At 44.6% G+C, this 27,896-nt stretch overlaps 3 protein-coding genes across 7 annotated transcripts; 1 reads left to right on the forward strand and 2 right to left on the reverse strand.

Moving 5' to 3' along the window:
* Window positions 1-30: 30 nt before the first annotated feature.
* mtrf1l (mitochondrial translational release factor 1-like) lies at window positions 31-3,809 on the reverse strand. 4 transcript variants are annotated; one of them, XM_062566745.1, is made up of 9 exons: window positions 3,691-3,809; window positions 2,962-3,390; window positions 2,361-2,440; window positions 2,190-2,265; window positions 2,011-2,089; window positions 1,766-1,929; window positions 1,370-1,487; window positions 1,157-1,293; window positions 31-505 (listed from the first exon to the last, which is right to left on the reverse strand). In XM_062566745.1, the coding sequence occupies exons 1-9, from the start codon at window positions 3,722-3,724 to the stop codon at window positions 234-236; spliced, it is 1,389 nt and encodes a 462-aa protein (XP_062422729.1). In that variant the 5' UTR covers window positions 3,725-3,809; the 3' UTR covers window positions 31-233. The 4 variants fall into 4 exon arrangements, with proteins under 4 accessions (XP_062422729.1, XP_062422730.1, XP_062422731.1 ...); XM_062566746.1 differs by having other exon boundaries at window positions 2,161-2,265; XM_062566747.1 differs by lacking the exons at window positions 1,157-1,293; window positions 1,370-1,487.
* Window positions 3,810-5,086: 1,277 nt separating this feature from the next.
* Window positions 5,087-8,161, forward strand: fbxo5 (F-box protein 5). 2 transcript variants are annotated; one of them, XM_037464863.2, is made up of 6 exons: window positions 5,087-5,229; window positions 5,840-6,382; window positions 6,746-6,916; window positions 7,038-7,128; window positions 7,233-7,418; window positions 7,586-8,161. In XM_037464863.2, exons 2-6 carry the CDS (start codon window positions 5,865-5,867, stop codon window positions 7,844-7,846), a joined length of 1,227 nt encoding a protein of 408 aa, XP_037320760.1. In that variant the 5' UTR covers window positions 5,087-5,229; window positions 5,840-5,864; the 3' UTR covers window positions 7,847-8,161. The 2 variants fall into 2 exon arrangements, with proteins under 2 accessions (XP_037320760.1, XP_037320759.1); XM_037464862.2 differs by having other exon boundaries at window positions 5,087-5,234; window positions 7,586-8,159.
* Window positions 8,162-13,182: 5,021 nt separating this feature from the next.
* On the reverse strand, window positions 13,183-18,054 carry vip (vasoactive intestinal peptide). Its single transcript, XM_037464763.2, has 6 exons — window positions 17,947-18,054; window positions 17,319-17,423; window positions 16,954-17,058; window positions 15,942-16,067; window positions 15,090-15,201; window positions 13,183-14,630 (listed from the first exon to the last, which is right to left on the reverse strand). Coding segments are annotated over exons 1-6 (459 nt in total). The 5' UTR covers window positions 17,949-18,054; the 3' UTR covers window positions 13,183-14,621.
* Between the last annotated feature and the right edge of the window lie 9,842 nt (window positions 18,055-27,896).

The following is a 27,896-nucleotide window of genomic DNA, read 5'->3' on the forward strand; positions in this document are numbered from 1 at the left end:
TTTATACATGAATGTGAAAAACAAGAAAAGTGATGTTGAATATTGTTGTTTATTAGATTCTGTTGGAGTAAAGAGAACTGGGTCATAAAGTCACTTCTTTACTGCCTCGTGGCACACAGGTCCACTTGAACCCGTTCAGGTAGAAAGGTATCATGTAGCGCTACGATCCGTTACGTCACACCTGCACATGAGCTCCAGGTTTCTACCAGAAGAACCAAGACATGGTCCTCTATTTAAACCTTTTCTTCCGTTGAGTAAAATGCCAACATCCACATTCTCTGATCCCGACTCCTCAAGCGCCGTCCCGCTGGGTCTCCCCCAGCAGCTCCTCCAGCGCCTCCTGGTTGGAGAACTCCTGCAGCCAGGAGTTCATCTGGTCCAGGAGGTCCTCCCCCAGCAGGAAGCTCCTGACGTCGTGCACCGTGGTGCCGAGGCGGTGGTCCGTCACACGGTCCTTGGAGAAGTTGTAGGTCCGGATCTTCTCTGATCGACCCTTGGTGCCGATCTGGAGGGGGGGGGGGGGGAGAATAAGATCAAATTATTTTACATCAAACTGAATGCCTCCACCTGCACTTAATATGGTAACAAGTGCCTCCACCTGCACTTAATATGGTAACGAATGCCTCCACCTGCACTTAATATGGTAACGAATGCCTCCACCTGCACTTAATATGGTAACGAATGCCTCCACCTGCACTTAATATGGTAACAAATGCCTCCACCTGCACTTAATATGGTAACAAATGCCTCCACCTGCACTTAATATGGTAACAAATGCCTCCACCTGCACTTAATATGGTAACAAATGCCTCCACCTGCACTTAATATGGTAACGAATGCCTCCACCTGCACTTAATATGGTAACGAATGCCTCCACCTGCACTTAATATGGTAACGAATGCCTCCACCTGCACTTAATATGGTAACGAATGCCTCCACCTGCACTTAATATGGTAACGAATGCCTCCACCTGCACTTAATATGGTAACAAATGCCTCCACCTGCACTTAATATGGTAACAAATGCCTCCACCTGCACTTAATATGGTAACGAATGCCTCCACCTGCACTTAATATGGTAACAAATGCCTCCACCTGCACTTAATATGGTAACGAATGCCTCCACCTGCACTTAATATGGTAACGAATGCCTCCACCTGCACTTTCCGCTGGTTGGAGCGCCGGCTCGTCTCCTCCTCCAGCTTCCTGCTGTACAGCTTGGCTCTCAGAGCCTTCATGGCTTTCTCCTTGTTCTTTATCTGGGAGCGTTCCTGCTGGCACTCCGCCACCACGCCTGAAACACACACACAGGTCTCACAGCGCTGGCCATGAGGGCAGGTGGCCCCCCCTCCCTGAAGAGAAGGCGGGACCTGTGGGCAGGTGGAGGATCCGCACCGCGCTGTCGGTGGTGTTGACGTGCTGCCCCCCTGCTCCGCTCGCCCTCTTGGTTTCTATCCTCAGGTCTTTGGGGTTTATGGTGAAGGAGATCTGAGAGGAGCACAACACCTGGATGAACATCTGGATGAATATGGGACGAGCAGCTTGTTCATGTGGTTACCAGTAAACTCTCTGCTCATTAAAGGAACCTTCATCTCTCCTCAGGGTTTCTAACCCAATCATCTCCTCTTTGTTTAAATCCTTGGTCCTAAGTGGCCGTCTGGCTCACTTTATGTTTAATCCTCCTGCTTCTAAGAGGCGGAGCTTCCCCAGCCGTCCTCCTGGCGTTGTTGTTGTTGTTGTTGTTGTTGTCGGGTAACACCTCCTACCTCGGTGGGTTGCGGCAGCACCGCCACCGTCATGGTGCTGGTGTGCATCCGGCCCTGCTTCTCCGTCCGGGGAACCCTCTGCACACGATGGACTCCGGCCTCGAACTTCATCCTCTTGTAACTCTGGGGGCCGCTGACCGAGGCCGAGGCGTGACGCAGTCCCCCTGAGCACAGCACACAGAGGTCAAAGGTCAACCTTTGCTTTTTTATCTAAAGCTTTAACCCAATTCAATGGTTCCAAAGACCTATTTCGCTGGTCATGTGCTCCAGGATGTCGAAGGACCAGCCTTGGTGCCGAGCGTAGCCCTGATACATGTCGAACACCTGCAGAGGAGGCACACAGGTGAGCTCACAGACTCGCTGTCTCTCTCGGCTACACATGGGGACTTCCACACCTCGTCGGTGAAGAGCATGGCCTCCTGACCTCCGACCCCGGCCGTCACCTCTAGCACCAGGTCGCTGAGATCGGCCTCCTCCTCCGGGAGCAGCTGGTCCAGGATCTGTGTTGTTTAGAAGGGAGACAACATGAGGAGCAAGAAGCTTCTTCTGCTTCTAATACATTGGTCCCTGTGGACGTGGAGGAGGACGCTTCTACCTTCTGCCTGAGGTCCTCAATCTCTCGCTGACATCCTTCGTGCTCCAGCTCGGCCAGCTCCCGCAGGGCCGCGTCCTCGTCTTCACCGGTAAGAAAACCATCATTATCTCTGCTGTCTGCCCCCCTTTAAAAGGTCCCCCGCAGTAAGACCTGATTTATTAGGCTTATAGAGCTGAGACAGAAGCGCTGTGAAAGTATGAAAACACTAAACATTTAAAGAGTCCCGGTTGCATGGGAGCGACATCAGCTGACAGGAAGCAAACGACCACCGAGCTGTTGCCTAGCAACGCAAACCGCCATCAAAGCGCGTTTAAAAACAAGCATTTCAGGTGGATCGTCTTTGGAATGTAAAACCTAAATCACCTGTAAATGAGCGTGATTACTTCATTGAGTTCATTTAAGGTGATAACAAAGCTGGTTGACTCTAAATTAGCTACCGATGCTAACGTTAGCTCGTCTAGTGAAGACCTGAAGACTGCGGTTCAACATCTGCAGAAGGAGGGGAGGACATCACGGACAGGTGAACAGATGAAACGCACCCTGACTGTGGCTAAAGTGCATTGTTTGATCATTAGGAAAACAATGCACCACATCGTCTCACCGCTCAGCAGGGTCTCCGTCTCGGCCAGCTGTCTGCGCTTGGTGTCCAGCTCCCTGATGCTCTGGACCAGAGGAGCCAGCAGGGACACCCTGGTCCTCTCTGTCCTGTCGGCCCTCGGCTCGTCCTCGGCGCTGCTGGCGGCCTTCAAGCACTCTGCGTACTCCGCCTGCAGCTCCTTCAGGTGCTGCTGCAGGGACCTTTTGGAGAACAGCTCGTCCAGCGACAGCAGCTTGGCCGCCCTCGACGGCACGGCGGTGTGGAGGCTTCTCGGGCGGAGAATCGAGGCGGTTTGCCCGATGGCGTTTGGGCGGTTCTGGAGACGAGGAACCCACAGGCTGGAAACACAGTGGCTTGCTCTGGGAAGAAGGTGTGCGGCTCTTCTGTGGGCCATCAGCTCGATGGAGGATGCAGTGTGCGGCTCAGAGGGTCCTGAGAGGGAGGAACATTCTTATGTTGCATTACATTCTTTGCTGTGATGTTTTAACCACAATCACAACCGGAAACGTTCATTTTGAATATGCTGTTGATATTAAGAGCAAAGCTACAAACAGGAGCATTTGAGAGAGTAAACAAGTCGCTGCGCACTAATATTATCTTATTATCTTAATATCTTAATGACAAACAGCCCATTCACACTGCTACCGGAAAACATCGGTGTGGTAACAACGCGTTAAACCCGTCAGTGAAGACGTCTTAAAGGTTGTTACAACAATGTCGTTCTTTTCCCACCTTGCTGAAGAGCGCAGACATGTTGTGCGCGCATGCGCAGTCGGTAAGAAGTCTTCTTCTGCAGACCAAATTGGTGCAGGCGGAAGTTTGGCGTCTAGGAGTGGTGTGACGTCAGGATGTGGCGCTTATACTGTCCATGTGTATTTTGAGTTTGCTGTAGTTATGATGCTAAAGCGAAATCGAGATCAGTTGAATTGATATGTAGTTTATCTGCTATTTAATGTCCATATTTGTGGTAGAAATCGCAATCATCATGAACTGTTTATGGGTTAGTATATTTTGTACAGTGTAATGTTAATACATTTCTTACAGTAAACTACCATAAAAAATAATTAACTATGAATAAGTGCAAGAAATAAAACCGTATAAGAGTAAAAATAAGACTTATCATTTTATTTTTCATGCTATTTTTTTTTGGTGTTGCTGATTTTCATGCTTTTTTAAGTCTTTGTTGTAGTAAATAGGAGTTAATGCTAAAACTGCGTTGTATTAGCAGCACGCAACTCTCTTTATAAAGATGTGAGGCGTCGATGTTTCTGATGCCCCCCCCCCACCACTCTCACAATCCATCCACAACTTGCTCTGCCTCTGGCCTCAAATAGTACTCTAAACCCACTCGGCACACCGAATGGACATTATACATCACACCAACTTACAGTTTGTTGTGACTTGGGGGGGAAGGTTTCCCCTTTGACAAGTGTGTCTGTGCACAAAAAGAAATACAAAAAGTAGTTTAAACAAACTACACTGCAGTATCTCCCCCACCCTCCCCCCCTTTGGTTTCGATACGAGAGCCACTTCTCACATTCCAGGTGCGGGTGTGAAGTGGACTGTCCTCTTTCAGCTTTTAGCCAAACATCTTTACAGAAAAAGAGCTGAAACTCCTTATGGAGTTACAGAAAGTCAGGAATGATGATTTGACCTCTCAGCTACCATCACATTGTAATTCGATTTGGTAAAATGTGTTTTAAAGAACATAAAACCAATGAACGTGTTGATGAAAAACTAACTATTTTTTCTATTTTTAAGTGCATTCCACATACAAACAACCATGTGGATTTAACATGTACTTGCTCAGCAAAATGAAGCTGTAGAAATAAAGTTTAGATTTATCAATGTTTCACATGAACTACCGCTTCAACATCCTGGCTCATATTGATCCGAACTCTAATATTCAATTGGGCGGAGTTGTGCTCGCTCCAGATGCCTCCACCTCTGCAGAAATGACCACTTTACGTGGCCTTTCACCCGTGTTTCCGGTCCGGTGGGAGATTCCAGTGGTACCACATTGATTACGCGTTGACGTCATCGCCCCGAGCGCGTCGACGTCTCGGCCCCCATTGGCTGACGGTTTAAAGAGACAACCGCCCGCTACGCTGTCATTGGTTTGCGCCTTTTGCGCACGGATTTCAAATAGACGCCTCAACAGAATCGTTCGTGTAGCAGAGCTTTAAGCAGCGCGGGTAGTCGGCTGAAAGTTAGCTGCGCGGCTAACGGGACGGAAACAAGTCCGCCTTCGGATTACGAGAGCAACGAAACGTCAGGTACGAGTCTCACGGCGTCTCTTCCCGCCTCTCGAGCTGCTGATGTTAAAGTACGGAGTTCTGCCAGCAACGTTAGCTAAACTAGCAAGGTTAGCTAGCGAGGTTAGTTAGTTGCTCAACGAGCGGCTGAACTAAATGTCAACTTATCAACACGGACCGGAACTGTGCTCCATTCACGCTCTCATTAGTACCTGCGGGCTTGTGTGCGGGACGTTAGCTACGCGGGCGATGCTAACGCTAGCTACGAGCTACTTCCCCCGGCACGCGCGAATAAAGCAGCCCAGTAACGTCATCTGCGGCGTATCGATGCCTTTACCGGATTCCACCCCCCGGACGCCGTTTATTAGCTGCAGTGAACGGGATGCGTTTAAAGACGAGCCGAGGCTCGAGCGGTTCGTCCCGTTTCCGCCAAATCCGGACGCGTCGCGCCAAAAGTCTTATTTGAAAATGATGTGTTCCTGTGGGAGGGAGACGCTGCTGGTTACAGCCAAACGTCTTCCTGCCGTGTCCCCGGTCCCGAGACGACTACCTTCTATTAGCTGTGTGGCACGAGAGAAGTCATTGTTAAGAGACCTAACATTTTGTTTGTCTCCTCCTTTACCCAGAATCCCTCAGCGCCGCACGGTGTGCATGTTGACCTCTAGGACGGGCGCAATGAAATGCCCACGCTACGAGGCCGCTATGACCCCTGGTGTGGAGAGAAGCCCCGCTGCTACAGAGCCCCGGGTGTCTCATCCTAAATTGTCCCCGCTGAAGGAGCCCCCCCTCATCAAACCGGTGTGCCCCCCCGCCGTGTTCTGCAGAGCGGTTCACAACAAGGAGAACAGCACCGGCAGGGAGCACGACAGGACTCTGGAGGACGGGTTTGAGGACAGCGGTTACCTGTCTCTGCAAAACAGTCACATCGAGGAGGACGATCCGCTCCACGGGAGACCAGCGGCGCACCAAGAGAGGACGTCCCCCTCCAAATGTCCAGGAAGGACAGACTCCACCCTGGTCCATGTGTCCCTGGAAGCCTCCCCCCCGGTGGACCGCCCCAGGAGGAAGACTTTGTCCAACAGCCGCCCCTTGCAGCCCAACCTGCCCATCGTGACGTTTGGGCGGGCTGCGTGTGAGGCGTTGGCCAAAAGCTACCAGAAGAACAAGAGGTGGGGAGTCGTGTCAAAAGCTGCTTCAGTTTCTATTTTTATTTTAAAATACTACACCTGGGTAAAAAAGCCATGATGATCTTCTGCTTCCTGTTCCTCAAAAGAGTTTAAGAGTTTTCCCGAACTTTATATGTTTGAACATATACGTTGAAATCTTTTTACTTTAACTACTTCTATTTGAATTGTATTTGCTTGAATCCTCTTTTCTTTTGATGCTGTGTGTGACGCGCTGTTATCTGACATGTCTGGTGTTCATAACCACCCCACGGTTCCTACAAGAACCCCACTGCAGACCCACCTGAGAGCTCCATGGAGATGGGAGTCCTCGCTCCGCTTGTACTTATCGAGTGTTCTGGTTCTCAGGTACGACTGGAGCGTCGTCTCCAAGGTAGCGGAGCGCCACCTCCTGGATCGGGTGATCGGAGGCAAGATGGGCCGCGAGCACGTGGACGTGTTCTCTTGTCTGCTGTCCAGGAACATGAGGAACCTCCTCGCCCACATCCTGTCGCTGCTGGGAGGCCGTGACCTCATCAGGTAGACTATGACCTCATCATGAGCAGCCAGACCCAGTCTGATGAAGGAATAAGAAGGCAGGGTTTCTCTGTCCTGTGGTGCATCATGTTGACCTGCCCCCCCCCTCTCTCTGGACCCCCAGCTGTATGAAAGTGAGTCGTTCCTGGAGGAGGACGGTCTGTGATGATTCAGCAGCTCGGAGACGATGTCAGAGAGCCGAGCAGGAACTCAGGGTGAGGAAATCAATTCTTTTATTCTAATTTTTCAGTAATCGTCCATTTTGAACCATGTATGAGTTGTATTCTCTTACCCCCCCCCCCCCCTCCCCCCCCACCAGGAGTCGAGCAGCTCTCCGAGGCGGAGCAGTTGCGGCCTCACCCGAGACGCCTCAGTGTCCCGGGTGGTGCTCTCCTGCATGCAGACGCTGGCCACCTCGTCTACTCCGTCCTCCTCCACCCCGAGCTGCAGGCTCAGGGGGGGCACGCCGACCCCCCCCTGTGACCGCTTCACTGAATACCAGCAGGTGAGCGTCTGCATAAAATGACACGCAGTCCTGTTGCATTCAGTCTTTGGTGAAGCTCGTCATGTGACATCACGTCACGAGGGGCTGAACCGCCACGTATCGACGGTCCTGTTCTCCCTGAGGCCCTCGGGATCCTAACCCCGGTCCTCGTGTCTTCTGTCCCGCAGGCGGCGGGCGCCCTGAAGCAGCACGAGTCTCTGCGTGCGTGCCGGCGTTGCAGCTCGCCGGCCATTCACTCCTCGGAGGTGCAGCGCGCCACGTGCACGCGGCCCAGCTGCCGCTTCGACTTCTGCACGCGCTGCCGGGAGGCGTTCCACGGCGCCGCGCCCTGCAGGGTGGTGCGCGCGCGGCCCCACCTCGCCAACGCCAAGACCCCGGCCCTGGCAGCGGGCGCCACACGCAGCCGGAGGACTGTGCGGAGGTTGTGACGGGACGTCCCGGAGCTCTTGGAGACGTCGCCGTGGAGACGAGAGGCGCTTGTTACGCCGGCCAATCGAGCCAGAAAAAAAGAGAAAAGAACATCGCTTTAAAATATGGACAATTTTATTATGTTTTAAAATGAAATGGATGTAAATATATTGGGACTTTTAAATAGTTTTATGTTGTTTTTTTAAATAAATGGTCTTTAAATGTTTACCGTACCTGTAAATAAATGTTTCCTAAAGCTTATCTTGGTTTCGGGGAATTCTTCGAGACAAAAGAAACAAACTTAAACCTCTTTGACGTCAGCTTTAATTCCCACGTTTCTCATGTCGGGCAGCAGGGGGCAGCTTCCTCCTCCTCACTGATCATTACAATTCATCAAGTCAGAACAGAATCATTTACGCTGCTGGGACCTACTCCTTGTTTTCCATATTTCCTTTTAAATTAAACGGATTAAATCATATTTTAGATTTTTCCTTGAATTTAATAAAACTCAAATATTTCCGTATCACTGTGCTTATAGATGAATGTCTAACTAAAATAACTCAGTGATTTGATCCAGTTCATTTAAAGTTAAAAGTTTGTAGTTCTACAGAAGCATTTAAGGTTTGCAGTCCGATCTGATCGACCAATCAGAATAGACCATTTAGATTAGTTTAATGCATCTTCTGATAACTAATATTCTGAATAAAACCTCCACCTGCAGAACATAAATACACCCGTTCACACGGGTTCATGATCAGCCAATCACACGGCAGCACCTCGCTGCCTTTAACACGCAGACGTGAAGACGACTTTTCAGTGACGGGTTCAGTACGTCACAAATCTACTGGGATGTAAACACACAACCATCTCAGGATGGTCCAAAGAGGGCAAATGTCCTCAGAGACTCAGGAGACAGGACAGACGTGTCCTGTCTCCTGAGTCTCATCCCAGCTGCACATTCAGAAGGTCACAATGTGGAGCAACAACATTACACACACACATATATATAAATATATATATCATTCTTCAAAATTATCAGGTGGTGAAAACAAAGTCATTAATGTTATTTTAACATGAATTATTACTCATTACATCACTGAGTTTTTAACTTCACCTCTTTTTTATTTTGCATAAACTGCTCATTTCAGCCGGAGGACAAAGGATGAGGTCGAGAGTGTGTGTGTGTGTGTGTGTGCATATTGTGTGTCTGCATAGTGTGTGTGTGTGTCTGCATATAGTGTGTGTGTCTGCATATAGTGTGTGTGTGCATAGTGTGTGTGTGCATATTGTGTGTCTGCATAGTGTGTGTGTGCATATAGTGTGTGTGTGTGTGTGTGTGTCTGCATATAGTGTGTGTGTGTGTGCATATTGTGTGTCTGCATAGTGTGTGTGTGTCTGCATATAGTGTGTGTGTGCATAGTGTGTGTGTGCATATAGTGTGTGTGTGTGTGTCTGCATATAGTGTGTGTGTGCATATTGTGTGTGTGTGTGTGTGTGTGTGTGTCTGCATATAGTGTGTGTGTGTGTCTGCATATAGTGTGTGTGTGTGTGAGCCCCTCAGGTTGGTGATCTTGATGTGCAGTGACTTCCACATGTTGTCAATCAGCAGCGTGTCACTAAAGTTGAGCAGAAGCTCTGAAACGAAGCGGCGGCCGGAGGGGAAACAGGAAGTGGAGGCTGGCTGCTGACTTCCTGTCTTTAATCTAAAAAACAAACATGTCACTCAGACGGAGGTTGAATTCTTGTTCAATTCTATCTGTGTAGTTTCTTTGAGCTTGTTGTCCACAAAGCAACCTGCCAACAGTTAGTAAAGCTTGTCCATATATATATGTACATATGTGTAAATACACAGTATATATATATACATAATATATATATATATTATGTATATATGAGGAACCCTTAAGGACTCACACACAACGAGGGAGGCAGAGCTCAGATGCATCTGATGTTAACAGTTTCACGTAAACAGGAATGTGAAGGCATCACGTAACATCTGCAGGTATCTGAGCAGACGTCAGAAGCCTTTCAACCCAGGAAGAATAAGCACAGACATGCAGACACACACACACACACACACACACACACACACACACACACTGGTGCCTGATGCCTGCTGTTGAAAGGCTGCAGCCCTCTGTCTATTTTTACCCTGTTTGCTCCATTAGATCCACAGTGATGAGAGTTAATGAGTGAGGCCCCTCCACGAGGCAGCAATCACATGTGTGCAGGAGGGTGGACGCACACACACACACAAAAACAAACAAACACACTTCATGTAACTAAGTATTCCAATATAATATATAGATGTATATATATACATGACCATAACTGGACGGAGAACGTAGAGACACCATATACATGGCTATTAGAGACCTGTCAATCAGCACGTAGTCCCGCCCTAAAGCATCCCCTGCATTGAAGAAGACTTGAAGCTAGAGACTGAGACCATAAACTCATGTTTACAATGTTTACTGAGGGAATAAATCAAGAGAGAAGTAGAGTCATTTCCTCATAGACGTCTATGGGAGCAGAGGAGTCGCCCCCTGCTGGTCACTACACAGAAGTAGAGTCATTTCCTCATAGACGTCTATGGGAGCAGAGGAGTCGCCCCCTGCTGGTCACTACACAGAAGTAGAGTCATTTCCTCATAGACGTCTATGGGAGCAGAGGAGTCACCCCCTGCTGGTCACTACACAGAAGTAGAGTCATTTCCTCATAGACGTCTATGGGAGCAGAGGAGTCGCCCCCTGCTGGTCACTACACAGAAGTAGAGTCATTTCCTCATAGACGTCTATGGGAGCAGAGGAGTCGCCCCCTGCTGGTCACTACACAGAAGTAGAGTCATTTCCTCATAGACGTCTATGGGAGCAGAGGAGTCGCCCCCTGCTGGTCACTACACTGAAGTAGAGTCATTTCCTCATAGACGTCTATGGGAGCAGAGGAGTCGCCCCCTGCTGGTCACTACACAGAAGTAGAGTCATTTCCTCATAGACGTCTATGGGAGCAGAGGAGTCGCCCCCTGCTGGTCACTACACAGAAGTAGAGTCATTTCCTCATAGACGTCTATGGGAGCAGAGGAGTCGCCCCCTGCTGGTCACTACACTGAAGTAGAGTCATTTCCTCATAGACGTCTATGGGAGCAGAGGAGTCGCCCCCTGCTGGTCACTACACAGAAGTAGAGTCATTTCCTCATAGACGTCTATGGGAGCAGAGGAGTCGCCCCCTGCTGGTCACTACACAGAAGTAGAGTCATTTCCTCATAGACGTCTATGGGAGCAGAGGAGTCGCCCCCTGCTGGTCACTACACAGAATGCAAGTACATTTAGTCCTGCGTCTTAGCACTTTGTCCAGAGGATGGAAAAATAACTTTGTGTGTGTCACAGTTTGGAGGATCTAACAATTCAATGTGTTTTTACATTTGTTCCCCGTCTTTTAGAATTTTAGAGCACAGCAGATTGGATGGTTATTATAATACTTTCCTTTCCTGCCGCCAAAGTACCTGAAAACTCTCCCATCAGCTTCACAGAGCGAGCAGCAGTTGAATGTTGATTTTTGTTGAACTCATATATTTGTGAATGTGACTTTGAGAGTCTCCTGAAGCTCACTGCACGTCACTGACCATCGTCTGATGGAGCCCTGCAGAACATTGCTTATGACATTTATGAGTCAAATATCCGCTGCCATTTTGACACTTGTAAACAAAGTGAGTCACAGCGGAGGAAATAAAAAATACTTCAGTCATCTGAGGAGGGACACGGTCATCTAACACAGCTTATTTTGGTTTGTTTACTTTTTACTTGTGTTGGGATGTTAAAGCTGAAATAAAGATAAACCTGAGGTTAAAACCAGAAAACATGACACAACTTAAATCACCACTGAGCTGAAGACCAGTGATTTCCATCATTTCTGGGTTCATTTGTGTCCTCGTCTTCATAACTCATTATTAAAGTGATACTATTTATATTTACTGTATAATCAACACATCTGATGAGAAGAAGTAAATGTCTCACTATCTTTTTTATGAAGTTCCTTCTCCTTCTGTGTAGATGTCTTAAGATCAGGTGCACACAAGAACCCATCATACCAGAAGGTCCTCTACAAAGCATCTACTGGAGGAGATATGGAGCGTCTACTGGAGGAGATATAGAGCTTCTACTGGAGGACATATAAAGCTTCTACTGGAGGAGATATGGAGCTTCTACAGGAGGAGATATAGAGCCTCTACTGGAGGAGATATGGAGCTTCTACTGGAGGAGATATGGAGCTTCTACTGGAGGAGATATAGAGCTTCTACTGGAGGACATATAAACCTTTTACTGGAGGACATATAAAGCTTCTACTGGAGGACATATAAAACTTCTACTGGAGGACATATAAAACGTCTACTGGAGGAGATATGGAGCTTCTACTGGTGGACATATTGAGATTATACTGGAGGAGATATGGAGCTTCTACTGGTGGACATATTGAGATTATACTGGAGGAGATATAAAGCTTTTACTCATTCTAATGTCCATTTTTTGTTTCTACCAGATTCAAATGTAGCTTAAGCGCAAGTTCAGTCAGGAAGACAACCAGTCGGGCTCTCGTGTAGTTACGCTATCAGCTGATTGGGGGCGTGCACATTTTGGTAACCAATCAGATTCTACAACTATTCGCTGGAGCCAATCACGTTGTTGCTGTCAAATGTTTAAAAGTATTCTCCTCTCCGTTGGCTGTCAGCTGTCATTTTCAGTGTGTAGCTGAGGCGACCCTCCTCCACCCCAGTCACCTCCAGTTGGCATCGGCGTGGTTCCAGGTTCATCATCTAGTTGCTGCTATTCCTATTCACCACCACCAGTGTCTGGACTCCAGGGGGATTGGGCCGATTGGACCTCAGTATCCCTACCTTCGGGAATAGTCCCTCAGGATGGAGTCCAATCGCCAAAGAATTGCACAAGTCATAGTTGATGCATATGTAATAAACCATTGTTACTATCAAATAAGTCTCTCCTGATTCAACTGAGAAAAGGTTCCTTTCCGTGACTCTTCATGAACATGAATGTGTGTGAAGTTGAAGGACTGAGAGAGAGACTGTGTTTTGATGTCAGTGTTGCTGAACTTCACGTCGATCAGCTGACACCCATGGGGGAGAAGTGAAGGTCGCTTTGTATGTTAACATCTCACATCCGTCTTCATGATCACATGAATGTCCTTTTAGAATTACTAGCGGACTTCAGAAAATAACGTTTCATTCCAAACAATACAAGAGAAGATGAATTCATCTTCATAACTAGAATAATACCCATTGATTTATTCTCCTTCCAACTTCTACAGAAACAGCATTAAACCGCACAACGCGACATTATGCTGTTTAACCCAAAGAATGAAAACCATCAAGTCCACTCGTCAAACATCAGGCAGACAAAAGGACTCCGCTTTGAAAAATAAAACCATATCTTTTATTCGGTGAGTCACTGTGGTCCATGCTCATAATGTTACAACATGTTGTGAGGTCTTTGCTCTACATATGGAATATTATAAAGTGATTAAATGCATCTCCATTTTTTAACGGTGAAACGACCACGTTTGGATTCTCTAAAAACAAAGCAGCAGTTGGATCATGATTTGTGAACCTTTGGAAATCAACATGTTCATTCGAGTCTGATGGAACGATACATCTATGACTGAAAGTCAATAGTGTTACGTCCTGTTTTGGAGGTCTATGGAACTACTGGTTAGTGAAAACCAATCAGACTTCAGATCGATGCTTTGAATTTAAATATAATGATCCACTGAAAGCTTGAAAAAAGACTGAAACATTTTTTTTACTCGAGTTCAACGAGTCAAATGTTCGACTCAAAGTCGACGGCATGAATTACACTTGAAATGAGTCGAACAGATGTTTTACTTTCATTGGGAGGAATGTGCCCTTGAAAGTAAAGGTAAGTTAATTGTGTTCATTTCCCATTGAACATTCTTCATTTCAAAGGTTAATGGAAATATTGGTTTGTGAAAATCACACAAATGCTCCATTCACACTGAAATTCAATGAAAATATTGCTCTATTAAAGCAAACGGTGTTCCGTTGACATTAAAAAATTTACATTTTTTATTTTAATGTATTGGACAAATTTATTAGGGCAGCAGTTACATTAAAAGTTATCCGGCAAAATAGTTCCTCTTAAGGCTTGTTTTAGAAACAATTTATTTCTATCTCATGTATTTTCTAACTGAAAGTAATTTGAGTCCCGTTACAAGTTAACCGTGCAGTCTGCTGTCCGTTTGGTGCTGGAGGTCCACTGAGGATTAGTAGGAAACTTTCTCTACTCAAAGTCAACGGAACTTCTGTCATTGAGAATTAATTTGAACATATTTCACATTCCGAGTTAACGGAGGAAACGTTGCCTCATGAACCCTAAGTTATAGAAGATCTAGTCAATGGGAAAGTTCCACTAGTGAAAGTAAATGCTGTTCTATTGACATTTGACGGGTCGACCCTTTAACTGGGAGTCAACGGGACACATTTCATCAAACTCAGCGGGACGAAGAAGCGGCTTCAATGAAAGTCAACGGAACAACAAAGATCAGAAAGCAAAGGGCAGTTATCTTTATCTGCACGTGGACATGCGTGTTTAGTCTATGCAGCGCAGTGTGTAGATGTACATACATGTATTTACATCCAGTGTAAACATGTGTGGATGAATAGATACAGAACCACATGGGAGAACACATCAAACGGCGTCTCCAGAGTAACACGGACCAGGTTCTTCATGAGGATGACTGGAGGTATTCGCTGGAACGAGCCGCTCCTCAAAGGGGCTGCAGACAAGGAGGGGGGGGGGGGGGGGTTATCAATGAGGGACCAATATCCCGTTGATGCTGTGTGGGAGTTTATATCTCTGTGATGTTAACCAGACACATTGAGATTAACGGGAATATTGAAAAACATGATCTGTAAAACACAAAGGATTCGTAGTCTGAACCAGGAAGGAAGACTTTATTACTCCTTTTAATTGTGACAAATGCACCGCAGACCAGAACCCCTTTCAAAATAAAAGCCCTTGATACACTACTGTGAATTCACTTTCACACAAAGCGACAGAAAGCATAAAGCCACCTGAGAATCCCAGACCTAAAGGCCTTAATATACTTTGTAAAGTTGGACATTTTAACGTGGAGGTCAATGGTGATTGACTCTCAAAACCTGCCTCTTCCTCTGATTGGCTAGTATTCTCTGTGTCTGTGTGTGTCTGTGTGTGTCTGTGTGTGTGTTCTCACCAGGTGCAAGTTGTTGAGCAGGTGATCCACGGTGATGTCATCGTAGTTCTCCTGGGGGGCGTGGCCTTCGTCTCTGGACTCCTCCAGGTCACTGGTTCCAGGATCTTCGAGGCTGTGCACAAAGTCGATGTGAAATAGTTTTAGACTTTATAAAACATTTAACCAGTAGAAAACCTCTAGTTATTTAAGGATAAGCATTACAGCATCATTCTGTGTAGTGACCAGCAGGGGGCGACTCCTCTGCTCCCATAGACGTCTATGAGGAAATGACTCTACTTCTGTGTAGTGACCAGCAGGGGGCGACTCCTCTGCTCCCATAGACGTCTATGAGGAAATGACTCTACTTCTGTGTAGTGACCAGCAGGGGGCGACTCCTCTGCTCCCATAGACGTCTATGAGGAAATGACTCTACTTCTGTGTAGTGACCAGCAGGGGGCGACTCCTCTGCTCCCATAGACGTCTATGAGGAAATGACTCTACTTCTCTCTTGATTTATTCCCTCAGTAAACATTGTAAACATGAGTTTATGGTCTCAGTCTCTAGTTTCAAGTCTTCTTCAATGCAGCATGATGTTCATTTAGTGAATGATGGTCCATTTAGAGTCAAACAGACCATGAAGCAGGGGACGCTTCAGGGCGGGGCCTAACGCTGATTGACAGGTCTCTACCAGTTTTTGATGTCCTACAGCCTGAGATTTGAAGCGTATGTTCATGACATTTAAACAAAAACCGAGTCAACAGATTGGGTCTGACATAAGAAGGTGTATTCAGGCCAACGTGGTCCATGAACTCCTCTCTGGTGCCTCCTCTGAGTCTGTAAGACGTTCATGCTGCAGGGAGGTCTGCTTCCTACCTCCTCTTCCCCGTCAACACCGAGTTCAGGTACTTCTTCACGGCCATCTGTTTGCGGAAGCGGCTGTAGTTGTCTGTGAAGATGGCGTCAGAGTGGCGCTTCACCGGCTCCTCCATCAGCTCGTCACTGCAGAGAGAGGAGATCGTGAGAGGAGGGAGGAGGACAGAGCGAACAGCAGGAGAGAGGAGGAGGGTGGAGGACAGAAGAGCACAGAGGAGGACCGAGGAGAACTGAAGAGGAGGGAAGAGACAGTGGAGGAGGACACAGAAGGACAGTGGAGGACGGCGGACAAGGAAAGAGGAGGAGGGCGGAGGAGGCCAAAGGAGGATGGAGGAGGAGGACCGAGGAGGAGGATGGGGGGGAGGACCGAGGAGGAGGACCGAGGAGGAGGAAGGGGAGGAGGACCGAGGAGGAGGACCGAGGAGGAGGGAGCTGCCGCTCCTCTCGTGTAATAAACATTTGACGGAAGGCATAAATTAACCTTTGAGTTGTTTGCTTGGTTACAAAAGGCTTTTTTTCACTGAAATGTCACAAAGTCAGAAACACATCAAACGTTTCAGGATGTTTGCCAAAAATATTCCTGTGACGTTTTTTTACAAAGGATTTTCATAAAGAGTTCACAATTTCATGGATGCTGACATTTTAATTCATTCAAAGAACTTAATTAACTCATGATCATTTGATCACATTTGTGATCAGAAATAGACTACAAATTAAAAACAGTAGGACTTGAACGTTATTTGGGTTTTATTTGAATTCATGTGAGTTTATTTTAATGAATGAAGAAAATTAACTGCTCTTTGAACAGCATTTTAAGACCTCAGACTTGTAAACGTTTACATGTTGGACCCGTTTGTCCCTCGTGTCCTCGCTCCTCCTGAGACGCGTCGCTCTCTTTTCTTTCAGGTGGAGGCTGAGTTTGGCATTTTTTGATCTGCTTGTTTCTTTTTTTCTGATCAATATTTCGTAGATCTGAAGGTTTGTGTCTTATGTCTCTCCGGAGGTGACCCACCTGACCCGCTTCCCGATCAGAGACTCCAGGTACCTCCGCGCGGACAGCTGCCCGAGGAGCTTACTGTAGCCGCTGGTGAACAGCCCGTCCGCGTGCCGGTCCGGCCTGCGCCCCGGGGGGGTAGAAAGGGTAAAGGGAACAAGAGATCAACCAGCACGAATAACCAGTAACCAGCAAGAATAACCAGTGACCACAAGAATAACCAGTGACCACAAGAATAACCAGTGACCACAAGAATAACCAGTGACCACAAGAATAACCAGTGACCACAAGAATAACCAGTGACCACAAGAATAACCAGTGACCACAAGAATAACCAGTGACCACAGTAAACAGAGTAACCAGGGGACCAGAGGAAGCTTCACCTGCTGGAGGCGTGGGGGAGACTCAGGGTCCGGGAGTACAGGACGCTGCACACGGCGATGAGGAAAAGCAGCTGGGGGCCGCTTCTTTGTAACATGGCTTTACACCTGAGGACGGAAACAGCAGTGAGGACGGAAGTCACGTCTTTAGGGACAGGAGCCGTTTGGACCACTGATTCTATCCGCGTGGAGCAGAAGAATTACGCACGGATGGCGCGGACAGAGCGCTCCCTCTAAAGTGTAACGTCTTCCTCCACAAACAACTAAATATTTCAATCTGCTCCATAAAATTATAAGAACAAATGTAAATTGTTGCAGTGTAAAAAAAAAACTATAAAAGAGAATTGACGTGTTTAACTAATACGTTGTTCTTCAGAAAGTCATTTCATTCATAACTATTAATAAAACCCGAAAAAGAATGTCATAAAATCCAAATGGCAGTAATATCTTATTTCTAAGCCATCAGGTCGCTTTTGCCAGAGGAAAGAAAAGGAACTTTAATGCGTAAATGCGCGCGTGCGGGGACGATATTCCCAAGATAAACGCATAAAGTATAAAAACCAGCCAGAAAGACGCAGCCCGGAGAGCTTCACCCGAGCAGGAGCCCGTCGGAGGAGACCCGGAGGCTTACATCAGGTCTGGAGAAGGTCGCTCTGCTTGCTGTCCAAGGTCCTGGTCTCTGGTCTCTGGTGGTCTTTATCTCCACTCGGCTTCGTGTCCTCTCCTGTTCGCTGGGCGCGCGGCTCCCGTTTTATACACCTGGACTCGAGACGTCAGCAGGTCGCTGCCTTCTAATGAATTACTTCCTCGCCATTGACTCATCGGATCCCCCCCTCACGCTCATCTTCTGCAGAAAGGGTCCAGGACTGCGGACTGGGCCAAACCGGATTCATCCATCCATTACCTGTGCGGATGATTGTGTTGTGGAGGAACAAACCACGATTATTCAATCAGGTTCTCAATAATTCAGATAATCCTCCTCATCAAAACACAATGCTTTCCACCTCCTCAAAGGCCCAAAGTAACAGAAACGTTTCATCCAAAACTTCTATTCAGTCTAACGAAAACACATTTCATTCTAAGTACATTTACAACATTAAATATCTGTAAAATGTGAAAGAAATGTCCAGCGAGATGTGGAGGCCAGTTTACATATTTCATCTCTTCATGAATCAGAAACAAAGGTCACGAGAGGTTGACCTCAGCTCCGGATTCTTCAGATTGAAACATGACTGATGGAGTGAGATTTGTCTCAAGCATCATTTTGACCTATCACTAATTATTGGTAATGTAATATCTAGCTATTATATAAAGGTTTGTAGCCATAAAAATAAAAGGATTTTCTTTGTAATTTGAAGGTAAATCATATTAGTTTCATATATAAATGTGTACTTTTACATTCAAACTCTGTAATTCTGGATCTTCATTGAGTTAGATTTTTTCATTATATAAAACAATACTAGAGTAAAAAGAGTACAAAGCTGCACTGCTTTGGATGTTGAAAGGCATGTTTGGCCACACCCAATCCGTGATGTCACAGTGAGTGACAGCACATGAATCTGACTAAAGTCAATTGAGTGAAGGCAACGTCAAGAAAACAATGCATTGAATAATCCAGGCAGGAAGTAGACGAAAGAAGGATAAGTTTCAAGTCCTCTAGTACAATGGTCCTCTAGTACAATGGTCCTCTAGTACAATGGTCCTCTAGTACAATGGTGCTCAACCACCGTCACCGATACCGGTCCTTGGGACTTTTAGAACCGGCCCGCACCTGACACGGTTTGGGTCCATGTCCTATTTTATTTTGTAGTGTCATGTCTCTTGTGTCTCTGGGTTAACTTCACTTCCTGCCTTGTCATTTCTTCCCCTGTGATTGTCTGCAGTGTCCATGATTATTTCCACCTGTGTCCAATCACCTGCACCCCCCCCCCCCCCGTGGCACCCCCCCCCCGTGTATTTAAGCCACGTGTGTCTCGTCTTGTCTCCACGCCACGCAGATAGTCCATAGTGTATGTTGTTCATCTTCTCAGCTTTGATCTTTGCCCCCCCCCTCCTCGCCTTGAACTTTGGATTTTGAGTTTTCCTTTTTGAATTTAGACCGTTAGTGTTAGACCGTTAGCATCTGAGTCCTCCCTCCTGCCCTCATACTCGCTCGCATCCCACCCCCCATCCCACCCCCCCATCGGCCAATCCATCCGCAGCCATTGCTGCACCCCCCCTCTCCGCCCGTCAGTTGGTTAATTTGACATGTTTATCTGACGTTGTGACATCAAAACGCGCTGCCTTTCCCGCCGCCCGTTTAAAATGTGATCATTCGCGCCCAGACTCGTGCATTGACTTTACATGGAGTCAACTCGCGAGCCCCTCTCTCACTCTCACTCTCTCCTCCCACAATCCTCCATGTTTCATTAATGTACATCACTAATTAAGCTTCTTTCCGGGAGTTCTTTGTGCGAATCTTTGCGATTTTGGGCGTTGCAAAATAAAATGAATTGAATTATTTACATTCATGGTGACTATCGGTTATCGATTTCAAAGGGTCAGCTCACTCAAACCCGTTTAGGAATAATGGACTTCAATTTAATGTGAATAAAAAGAAAGGTTGGACACAATCATAAAAAGAAGAAAGCTGCGTAGGCGAAGATGATAAACACAATTTATGTTTCACGACGTCACAACCATTGCGTCTCCTCCTCCTTTCTCCTCTTCCTCCTCCTCTCCCACCTCCTCCTCCTTCTCATTTCCACCTCCTCTTCCTCGTCCTCCTCTACATTCTCTTCCTCCTCCTCCAGGATGGCACCATCTGAACCCTTAATGTGATCAGTCCAGAGAGAAGTGGATTAGGCGGGGGTCCGGCGGGAGAAGGAGCGGCTCTAATTGACAGCAGTGATGGGACACAGGTCTCTGCAGGAGGAGGAAGCTGACGGAGGAAACATCAGCGCTATTAGGTTGATGGAATGTTTAGAGGGAGACGTTCCTGTGGACGAGGAGCAGACCCCCCCCACACCCCCTCCACCCCCCCGGCACGCAGGACGATCCAAAGGAGGACAGTTATGAGATCATTCCTCCTGCTGATCCACGTGTTCACCTGGCCTCCTGCTGTGTGCATTTACTCCACTGCAGTAGTACCATGGGTACTTTACTGGAGTCTCAGAGTACACAGTATATAGTACAGTACATATTGTCAAACTATAAAGGGATTAAATAAAGGAAACAGACTTTCTGCAGCGATTCTTTTTTCTGTTTTTAGTCTGTGGACCACCGAGCAGTCACAGGTCCTGGTGCTGGACCGGCCTCCCACGTGGGCTCCCGGACCAGCCGGGGGGGGGGGGGGGGGTGGGTTCCCTGTTGATGGATGGCCTTCCACCTTTGGAGGAGATGATTCTGATGGATGTGCGCTGAACCGGGTCCACCAGGGAGCCACAGTAGCAATGACCAGACCTGAAAGATCTCCTGGTGGATCCCACAACTGTAGAAATGAAATGAGTTATAGTGCATTGCTTTCTGGAGCTGTACAAAGAGTGTATGACAACCTTTTAGTACCTTTAACGCACACATGCACACACTCCCTGGAGGTCTCTTAATGGGCGCCTTGTTGCTGGTGGGCCTCCTGTAAGGATCAATTAGTCCACCAGAGCTCTTCATCACATCCTAAATGAACTAAATTCATAAATACGTTCGGTCTGCTTTTCGGCCCCACGGCAGACATTATTGCAAATTCCATCTAGAGCCTTTAATTATCGAAACACACACGCACACACAGCGCCGTCATTAGATGTCATTAACCCTACCCACAATGCACTCTGGCTTTCACAGGGACCAATCACATTACATCACCCTGATCTACAGATCTATCTTTCTATCTATCTATCTATCTATCTATCTATCTATCTATCTATCTATCTATCTATCTACCCATTACTCATTTACTTCATACTGTCAGTTCTTTGAGCCTCGTGAGGTCTTCCCAGGGAGGAAAGTGTGATGTCATCACACTACACATCCGAAATCTTCACGCTCACTTTTTTTCCTCCTCTGCAGACATTTTAACTCGTCAAACATAATGACATAATGACATAATAGTGTCTGCATTCCATTTAGGTGGTGGCCTGGTGCTGTGCGTGCAGCAGCCCACCTGCATGTGTCCTCTCTGCTGTGACATGTCAGAATGTCTCTTCCTGCTGTGGCCAGCGCGTCACAAGCTGCTGACTGACCAAAGAAAGTGCCTTTTGGAATAAATGGTGTATCTAATCCCTCTTTGGGGAGCTGCGGTGGAGGCGATGCTTCTGTGGTCTAATCTCTATTGACAAGGATTTATCTCGTGTGTAGAAGATTTTAGTCAACAAGAAAAAACGTGACTTGGTCATCTTACATTTTCAGGTTATGTGGTCATGTAGCCTGTAACGATACATGGTGACGTTGTACTGTTGTGCAGACAGGCTGTCTCGTTACATCACGCTGTCACGTTATGTTGTGTTGTCAGTGTCCATTGTCATGTTTGTGTGATGATACATTTAAATGTTACGTTTGTATACTGTTATGTGGACATGATACGTTGTTACATTGTCATGTTAGGTTGTCATGTCACAATACATACGATACAATACATACAATACAATACATACAATACAATACATACGATACAATACATACGATGCAATACATACGATACAATACATACGATACAATACATACGATACAATACATACGATACAATACATACGATAAAATAAATACGATACAATACAAACGATACAATACATACGATACAATACATACAATACATACGATACAATACATACGATACAATACATACGATGCAATACATACGATACAATACATACGATACAATACATACGATACAATACATACGATACAATACATACGATAAAATAAATACGATACAATACAAACGATACAATACATACGATACAATACATACAATACATACGATACAATACATACGATACAATACATACGATACAATACATACGATACAATACATACGATGCAATACATACGATACAATACATACGATACAATACATACGATACAATACATACGATACAATACATACGATAAAATAAATACGATACAATACAAACGATACAATACATACGATACAATACATACAATACATACGATACAATACATACGATACAATACATACGATGCAATACATACGATACAATACATACGATACAATACATACGATACAATACATACGATACAATACATACGATAAAATAAATACGATACAATACAAACGATACAATACATACGATACAATACATACAATACATACGATACAATACATACGATACAATACATACGATACAATACATACGATACAATACATACGATACAATACATACAATACATACGATACAATACATACGATACAATACATACGATACAATACATACGATACAATACATACGATACAATACATACGATACAATACATTTAACGGCTTCTCGACATCTCTCTACCGTTGTGTCTCCATACAAACACGCAACCTTTGTCACTGCTGGTGTCCCCTCACGATCTTTGTCATGACGACTCCACGTTGTTTAACCATTACCTGTCGTTCTATTTAACCATTACCTGTCGTTGTGTTTAACCATTACCTGTCGTTGTGTTTAACCATTACCTGTCGTTGTGTTTAACCATTACCTGTTGTTGTGTTTAACCATTACCTGTCGTTGTGTTTAACCATTACCTGTCGTTGTGTTTAACCATTACCTGTTGTTGTGTTTAACCATTACCTGTCGTTGTGTTTAACCATTACCTGTTGTTGTGTTTAACCATTACCTGTCGTTGTGTTTAACCATTACCTGTTGTTGTGTTTAACCATTACCTGTCGTTGTGTTTAACCATTACCTGTCGTTGTGTTTAACCATTACCTGTCGTTGTGTTTAACCATTACCTGTTGTTGTGTTTAACCATTACCTGTTGTTGTGTTTAACCATTACCTGTTGTTGTGTTTAACCATTACCTGTCGTTGTGTTTAACCATTACCTGTTGTTGTGTTTAACCATTACCTGTCGTTGTGTTTAACCATTACCTGTCGTTGTGTTTAACCATTACCTGTCGTTGTGTTTAACCATTACCTGTTGTTGTGTTTAACCATTACCTGTCGTTGTGTTTAACCATTACCTGTCGTTGTGTTTAACCATTACCTGTCGTTGTGTTTAACCATTACCTGTCGTTGTGTTTAACCATTACCTGTTGTTGTGTTTAACCATTACCTGTTGTTGTGTTTAACCATTACCTGTTGTTGTGTTTAACCATTACCTGTCGTTGTGTTTAACCATTACCTGTCGTTGTGTTTAACCATTACCTGTCGTTGTGTTTAACCATTACCTGTCGTTGTGTTTAACCATTACCTGTTGTTGTGTTTAACCATTACCTGTCGTTGTGTTTAACCATTACCTGTCTTTGTGTTTAACCATTACCTGTCGTTGTGTTTAACCATTACCTGTCGTTGTGTTTAACCATTACCTGTTGTTGTGTTTAACCATTACCTGTCGTTGTGTTTAACCATTACCTGTCGTTGTGTTTAACCATTACCTGTCGTTGTGTTTAACCATTACCTGTCGTTGTGTTTAACCATTACCTGTCTTTGTGTTTAACCATTACCTGTCTTTGTGTTTAACCATTACCTGTCGTTGTGTTTAACCATTACCTGTCTTTGTGTTTAACCATTACCTGTCGTTGTGTTTAACCATTACCTGTCGTTGTGTTTAACCATTACCTGTTGTTGTGTTTAACCATTACCTGTTGTTGTGTTTAACCATTACCTGTCGTTGTGTTTAACCATTACCTGTTGTTGTGTTTAACCATTACCTGTCGTTGTGTTTAACCATTACCTGTCGTTGTGTTTAACCATTACCTGTCGTTGTGTTTAACCATTACCTGTTGTTGTGTTTAACCATTACCTGTCGTTGTGTTTAACCATTACCTGTTGTTGTGTTTAACCATTACCTGTCGTTGTGTTTAACCATTACCTGTCGTTGTGTTTAACCATTACCTGTCGTTGTGTTTAACCATTACCTGTTGTTGTGTTTAACCATTACCTGTTGTTGTGTTTAACCATTACCTGTTGTTGTGTTTAACCATTACCTGTCGTTGTGTTTAACCATTACCTGTCGTTGTGTTTAACCATTACCTGTCGTTGTGTTTAACCATTACCTGTCGTTGTGTTTAACCATTACCTGTTGTTGTGTTTAACCATTACCTGTCGTTGTGTTTAACCATTACCTGTCTTTGTGTTTAACCATTACCTGTCGTTGTGTTTAACCATTACCTGTCGTTGTGTTTAACCATTACCTGTTGTTGTGTTTAACCATTACCTGTCGTTGTGTTTAACCATTACCTGTCGTTGTGTTTAACCATTACCTGTCGTTGTGTTTAACCATTACCTGTCGTTGTGTTTAACCATTACCTGTCTTTGTGTTTAACCATTACCTGTCTTTGTGTTTAACCATTACCTGTCGTTGTGTTTAACCATTACCTGCTTGGCTTCTCCCGAACGAAATAACCGGCCGTCGAGTCGAGCGGTACCAGTGGCTGATCGTTTTGATTCTTAATGGACCACCATTCACTAAATGAACCTCATGCTGCATTGAAGAAGACTTGAAACTAGAGACTGAGACCATAAACTCATGTTTACAATGTTTACTGAGGGAATAAATCCAGAGAGAAGTAGAGTCATTTGGGTCTATGGGACCCCTGCTGCTCACTAAACAGAATGCAGCTTTAATTACAGTTTTTCTCCATTGGTTTGGCTCAATTCTTGAAACAGAAATTACATTCTCAAAGCTCTTAATGCATTTGGTAAAATAGCCTATATGGTTCAGCACAACTACATAGATCACCTTCAAAAGGTCATATCTCACCCAAAACAGTTAACTCAAGCTTCAAAACCAAATCATTTTCTCATAAAGATAGTCAGTGCCCCCAAAATGAAAACTTCCTTCTCGATTGCTGTGGCTCATCTATCTCTCGAAAAAACGACATTCTCAAAGCTTTAAATACATTCGCCAAAATAACCTAGATGGTTTAGCAAAACACTATGGCACACCTGCAAAAGGTCATATCTCTCCCAAAACAGACAACTCATCAGTCACAACGAATTCCTTTTCTCATACAAACAGTCAGTGCCCCCAAAATGAAAAGTTCTTTTGTCATTGTTTAAACACTGCAGGTCAAAATGTTTAGTTGTTTTGTCACTATGGCAGAGGACCATTGAAATCCCTCATGTCCACCAGTCTTAGCCCAGTCCTTCATTGACAATGGTTACTGTTCTGGTTTTTTTGTCTAGCTAACAGAAAAAAATAGGATTTTAGGGTAAGATTAGCCTCCAAGGTTTGACATCACACATTGCACTCATACTACCGGAAATTGTAATTGCAATTATCATTCACAAACATAAAATAACTTCCATACATCAGAGTAAAAAGAAAATATATACAGCATAGTATACTGTAAAATAAACACAGAAACAAAAAACAATGAAAATTATATGCGGCCTACAGTGCTGTAAATAAAGCTGGTTGAAGAATAAATAAAATAAAGTTCTAGTTTCACCTAACTGTCAATTGTTACTTCAATTCAATACTGTGAATTTATCAAATGTTCCAAGGGATTCATATATGGTATTCATGGTATTATGTTCTTGAGTAATTTTGACAATTGAACCGACTATTGTGCATGTGATGACTTATACAATGAAATTACGCTGAGACGTTTTGGAGCGAAAAACAATTAGACTGAGAATCAACAATCAGTTTAGATCAACAAGATCTATTCACTTGGAAATTGTGCTAAACGTAGGCTACATGTACTTAATCATTTGCAAAGATGTACTGAGACATTGAGACATGTACTTAGACATTTACAATTTAACCAAATGAATGAGAAATTCAATTCTGTATTGAGAAATTGCTAAGTTGTTTGGAGGTTTGTCCATGTTGTTTTGAGAATGTCATTTCTGTTTCAAAAAATGAGCCAAACCAATGGAGAAAAACTGTAATGAAGACTTAAGTCTCAAATAAATCTGAACCTTGAACTTTCAAAGCTCCTGTGATTTGAGAAATTATAAAAAGCAAAGAACACAAACCAGCAAATACATTCATACGCTGAATTCTTCACTCAGTCACAGTGGAGCTTCTCTCAGTTGGGGAATGAGATCTGAGCGGGATGAGCTCAGTGAGTGTAATGAGGTGTCTGTCATGGCTGTCTGGAGGTTACCTCGTTCAGTTACTGTTAGTTCCCTGTTTCGTGGGAAGGCAGCATGAAAAAAGCCATTTTACCTGATACAACAACAGCTCGTCCTGTATCATCAGAACATATGCTCTATTTTCATGATGCTCACTATCAGTGGGCCAACAATATTTGCAGATTACACTTAATACTTAATAATAATCCAAGATACAGCAGGTTAATGGGGTGAAATTAAATGTGAATGAAAAACAAACAGATATCAGTTAATCTAAAACACACACACACACACACACACACACACACACACAGGCGCTCATATTGTCTGGGAGCGTTTAACTCGGTCAGATCGGAGCGGCTTGTCATGCAGCATCCATCACGTCTTCTCCTCCTCTTCCTCTGGTCTTCTTCCTCCTGTTGTGGACTGATGGGTGAACAAAGACCTTTTTGCTTACATTGAGACGAACGCAGAGCAAAGCTGCAGAAGCTTTTTCTGCTTCTGAAACATAAACATAGGAAAATAAAAGTATCTTCTCCTCTTCCTCTGTTCTTCCTCTCCACGTCCACTCTCAGTCCTCTCTAGACCCCGATAAGGGAGAGTTAATAACTATTTTGTGTTTAGTATATTCATACTCTACTCAAACAATATTGTTTCAAAGGAGAAGTTTAAAAAGTTCCCAACAGAATTAGGTCGAATAAAGCGTGTGACATCACTGTTTTAATAAATGATGATAAATGTCTGAGGAGTGTGTGAATGCGCGTTGTTTCATACTCATGACCATGTTGTATTCTACATAACTCATATGTTCATTCGTTTTTGCTTTGTATGTGAATACTAATTTAATATATATATATCTGTATTTGTATGGTCTAAATCTTGGTGTGACTTTAGACGGATGCTGCTAATTACTCACAACGTCTGCGTATAAATATCAGAGCATTTATTCCTAATTATAGAGACTGTGATCCTCTCTGCCACGTCTATTAGAGTCCTCCATTCCTCAACTTCACTGTTTCTCTCTGTATTATAACAAAAAGAATCTATTACATAAACCTTAACTTGATGCATTCATGTTTAACAGGACATTTAACATCTTTTCTGAAACAGACATCAGAGTGCGATCAGATCAAAGACTGAGACCAACGGTGAAAAATAAATTTAAATATCTTATTAGATATGAATTTGGATAGAAACAGTTACTGTTGAACCACTAAAGGAACATGTGATGATGCCGTAAAAGTACTAACACCACAGTGTTCATTCAAAGTTACCACATCCCAAATTTAGTTTAAGGAACGGTAAAACAAAATATAATATTTATTGAGTTTTTTCAGCATCTGGTTTAATGACTTTTC

Source organism: Pungitius pungitius, chromosome 13 (assembly GCF_949316345.1).
Source record: "Pungitius pungitius chromosome 13, fPunPun2.1, whole genome shotgun sequence".
Classification (NCBI taxonomy): Eukaryota; Metazoa; Chordata; class Actinopteri; order Perciformes; family Gasterosteidae; genus Pungitius; species Pungitius pungitius.